The sequence below is a fragment of the Xyrauchen texanus genome, chromosome 3 (assembly GCF_025860055.1).
Source record: "Xyrauchen texanus isolate HMW12.3.18 chromosome 3, RBS_HiC_50CHRs, whole genome shotgun sequence".
NCBI lineage: Eukaryota > Metazoa > Chordata > Actinopteri > Cypriniformes > Catostomidae > Xyrauchen > Xyrauchen texanus.
Window position 1 is genome coordinate 3,522,703 of NC_068278.1, and position 5,000 is coordinate 3,527,702.

General features: G+C 36.3%; 1 protein-coding gene across 1 annotated transcript in view; it reads left to right on the forward strand.

Moving 5' to 3' along the window:
* LOC127621372 (protein PRRC2B-like) overlaps positions 1–3,089 on the forward strand; it is a 40,079-nt gene extending 36,990 nt beyond the window's left edge. The window contains exons 30-31 of the mRNA XM_052094937.1: positions 1,764–1,878; positions 3,058–3,089. Of these exons, the coding sequence (XP_051950897.1) occupies positions 1,764–1,878; positions 3,058–3,089 (147 nt within the window). The remainder of the gene's footprint in view (positions 1–1,763; positions 1,879–3,057) is intronic.
* The last annotated feature ends 1,911 nt before the right edge of the window (positions 3,090–5,000 follow it).

The window sequence follows — 5,000 nt, forward strand, 5'->3', positions numbered from 1 at the left end:
TTGAAAATCCAAATGTCTCGACATTAACATACAATTACAATTTATTTAACACTGTAAAAATATACTTACATATTTTCAACAACACAATACCCTTCTAACAACCAGTAGTGTAATGATAAATTAAAAGATCAGTTCGTTTTTATTTTAACTGAGCTATTGTGACACACACACAAATGTATGGTTACATTTTTGTTTAAATGGAGAAATTATTTTATATTGAAAAATCATTTATTTGCCTGAGCCGATTTTCTGTTGTCAATATAGATCATAGACTGTATATAAAGATGGACGACATGACAGCTCCCCAAAAGTGAAGTCAAATATCTCAATCGCCCCTGATTTCTGGCTGCAGTTGGGGTCATGTTAGCGGATGGGACATGAGCCAAACTACAAAATCAAAGTACACCTCAGATACATTTTTTTTCCCAAAGATGGTTTCTGTCATTTATGGTAGTTCTTATCACGTTGATGTATGTTCAAGTGTTCATTTTTCTGATGTTTGGTTTTAATTTGTTATTTGATGCTATAAAATGGGGGTGTGACATCATGACCATTTTTTCTGACTTCTTTTCGGGAACGTCAGGAGGATATGATGCAGTACCTTTTAACTTCCCATAACTGTGATAGTCTGTTTCAGTAAACTGTACTAACTGACCGAAGCGATCTGAGGGATCATTGTCATTTTCTCGGAAGTTCCATTTGCGCTCTGCAAGTTAATCAGTAAATGAATGTTATTAGCTAGATAAGACAACAAGCAGTCTAAACTTACCAATGTTGAAAAGAGCAGGTGATCGGTAGCTAGCAGTTACTTATTCTTTATTATTTTAGAAAATAATATGGTAAAAATGTGAATTATACTCTAGGTGTCTAAAGATACCGCGACTCCACCCCACAATCACTTTATTACTCTTATTATTACTGTATAAGCAATAACTACATGACAGAAATAAAACATTTAACAGACAAACCCCGCAAAAATTAAAGGCATTATTGATGCTACATACTTCGACACATATCTTTATATACAGTCTATGTTATAAACGCTGTGTTTTCAATGAGTCAGCACTGCTGCAGTCACAAGGGGACGCTGTTTATGGATGTTAGTAGCACGTGAACTTTCAGGGTCGTGTCTAGAAGGGATCCCTCTTTCGCCAACTTCTCGCACAGGTGCAGTCTGTTATGATGCGTTCACCTGCACTTATCCTTGATGGATAAAAAACTTTAAGTATTACAAAGATTTCAGTGCTTTCCTTCTAGAATAAGAGGAAGGCACAAAAAGTAGGTTCATTGTTTGGAAGAAGGATTGGACAAACTATCTATTATTTTGATCTAACTCTGGAAAATCAGCTTTACAAGGAACTGAAGGCTGTTCCTTTTGATGGCGTGCCATTCAGTCATCAGGAAATCAAATGGCCAGTGTCACCAATGCAGAGAGTAGACAAACTGTAGACAAACAGCGAAACTAGGAGAAATTAGTCAGAAGTTCTTACACTTAATTCATTTTATATAGACTTGTTATATTCATATAATATTAAAGGAAGGGAATCTGACAATGTACATAAAACTAGATTCTGTCAAACAGAGTAATGTTTTGACAAAGCCACATTTTGCCTAGATTTGGGTATGTAATCTGAAATGTATTTAATGTATTTGTTTATTATTGACTGATTTGCTGATTTGCAAGTTCACCATTAATTAAACATGCAATTCTATAGTAAACATTTACATAAAGGTTGAATTGAGTGTTGGTTTTGTGTTGCTAGATAACAGAGGATAACCCTAAAGAGCGCCGTGCAAAATCATCATCTCTTAAAGAATCCATCAAATCTGATCCAACACAAGTGCAGCTTGCATCAAAACCACCCAATTGCTGGAAAGGTTTGTGATTGTCTATCTCACAAGACATGACCTGTGATAATGTAATGTGATAATGGGAATTCAATGCAACTTGATTTAGCTTTGACACTGAGGTCACAGTGGTTGTTAGTGTATATACTGTACTCTATGACTTTTGAACTGACTGCTTGTGGTAGCAACAAGAATTGTCTGTTTCATGTCATGTTTGATCTGCTTGAGCTTGCAGGCAGCTGAGGTCCGTGAGCCTGTAGATAGTAGAATTGAAAGGCATATTGAGAAGCTCACACCTGCAGGGTCAAGAGAGGCTGACAAAGGCATGCGTCATTTAGCCACATTTGTGAGGGATGAATTATTTAGAGGTATGGATCCACCTCCCCAAAATGTGGTAGCACTTTACAGTCAGGTTCTGTGCACATTAGTTTATGCATTAGATGTCATGAACTAACAATGAACAATACGTTTTATAGCATTTATTAATTTTGGTTCATTTATAAAACATAATCAAATTGTTAATTGTTAGTTCATGTTGACTAATGCAGTTAAATAATGTTAACAAATACAACCCTAATGTAAAGTGCTTCTGATAATGTTATACTTGCAGAAATAATTCTTTATCACATCCAAACTTCTATAAAACAATTAATTGATATTACATATTTTTGGCCCTGGTAGACATGTGAAAGTAAGAGGGCTGCGACATTGAGTACATACCCTCTCAGGACAAGGAGGATGGATGGAACGGTCTTGAAGTTGATGCTGGGTTTGCGGACGCCTTTGTAGAGGAGGCTTATGTTACTGTATGGACAACAGATGTGCTCACTGGATGCAACCTATTGAACAAGTAGGTATGTTGGTGGAAATAATATAATTATTTGTTGTATAACACTTGTGTTAATACACAATGATTGAATATCAATTGAAAATTTGGTAAACAACACTCACAGTTACCATATGCACTATTCATCACCTGTGATAACTGGCATCCCACTTCTTTTAACCCTCTTTGCACTCTGCCCTATCGCAGGGTGTTTAATGGTACATTTAAAAACTAAAATTTGTTTTTTTTGGACTAGTGGATTTTAACATGACAAACTAAACCATTAATTAATACAGCACTGATAGATTTATCAGGCAAGAAGTGAAGAAATCTTCAGCACATAACAAGTAAAAATCATGTGTTATTTTTTTTGCTGTCTGCAGGTTCTAAAGTGCTCCTCTGTGATTTTCTCTGAGAGAAAGCATGTGTGGATTGGGCAATAAAAAAAGGACAATAGCGTGTCATTTCAGGAAGACATTTAAACTTCTGTGAGCCATAGCAGTTTCTCGAACAGAAGAGGAATTTGAGAATAGCACCATTTCCCTCAAACAACACCCGTCCTGTCAGACAAATGAAAAGTTGAGAAGATGGTTCTCCAGCAAATGGCTTACTCAGGAAGAGGAGGGTGTGTTGCTCTTGTGTTGGTTCCATTCACTCCACGATTCCTTCATGATGGTGTGGAAACATGTCCTGTGACATGAAGACAAAACATGGGTTAAAGCAGCATAGAATTTAGAAGATCAGTCTTTGTGGTTCTTACCTCAATGTAAGTACATTTTAGGCCACTATTTGCTGTTTCACTGTGATTACAATGTAACTGCTGCTTTAGGAGTCTGTAAGGACTAAAAATAAAATATTTCCTTTTCACTAGTATATCTGACTTCTCATACACTTCTTGATATGTTATCAAATAATAATTAACAAAATGACTTATCCTCTTCTGTGTCTTGTTTTCTGATTAACACTTTTTATTGATTCACAAAATTGACAAAGAAAAACAAAACATATATTCACAGAATCAACATTTAACCCTCACTATTACTCCTCCCCCTCCCAATCCCCAACCTGACCCTCTACAAACATCGCTGTTGTCACACATGAGTATATACACACAAAAAAGGAAAAAAAGAGAAAGAAATAATAATAATCACAGATATTTAAAACTACACTTCTCTCTCCACTGCCCCTCCCCGAGAGCCCTCCAAGAAGGCAAAGCTGCCCCATTTTTTATTAAATATATCTAAGTTTCCAGCCTTCTACATGACATTTCCTTGAATGCCGCCACCCTCCCCATCTCTGTGCACAACTCTTGAAATTAGTCCAGCTGACTTCCATCCCCAATAAAACAATCTGTCTGCCAATCATAACACTGGCTAGGACCCAGTGTTTTATGTGTTTATCCCCTATATTAATGACCACTTCATCGCCTAAAATACAGAGTCTGGGGCAAAATGAAAATGGAGTGCTCAATACGTCACACATAAAACTCTGAACCCTCAACCAAAATTCTTGGATCTTAACACACTACCAAAGAACATGGGTTGTGTTCATCTCTGTTGTAAGATTATATATGCAGAAGAATTCCAGCAACATGATGTGAAACGAGAAAAACCCCAGCCTTTCACATTGGAATGTTGTAACATCATAAATAACAGTCCTTCACAAGAACCCTCACAGTTACACCAGACTGTTCTGTGTAAGGTTACAAGGACCATCAGATTTGCACAACTGTAAGACATTTTGTCTTAATCTAGCCTTGCTAGATGATGCTGAAAATCCCTTTGAACTGTGGTAATGTTTGTACCTGACAAATTAATGATTATGGACTGATGGAACTCTTTAAAATGTGTGTAGCGGTGTGCAATCACCTATAATTGATAAATATAACTTTCATTTTGTATGATTCATCTCATTGTACTAAGAATGCTAACTATAAGGCTTAACTTGTTAAAAAGCAATGATGTGTAAAACCAATATGATTTTGTAACCAGAGATTTTCATGTTTTGTTACCTACATGTATAACATACATGAAAAAATGTCATGTTTAGTATATATGCGTTCGCTGGTGTATGAAGAGATAGCTGATGAAAATGAATATCATGTCTCTTGTACCATTCTCAAGATATAAAAGCTCATGTTTAAATATGCACTATTTTTGAGCATGAACTTTTTAAGAGTCTGAAACAAAGGACCATATCTCAACTGTCAGAGAAGACAGCCCAGTTGACCATGTGACTCTGAAAAGTCACTTCTGATTAGCGCAGGACACCTTTGGGGGATGCGGCCAATTTCATTTAAAATAGTTCCAAACAGGAAGAACACGCT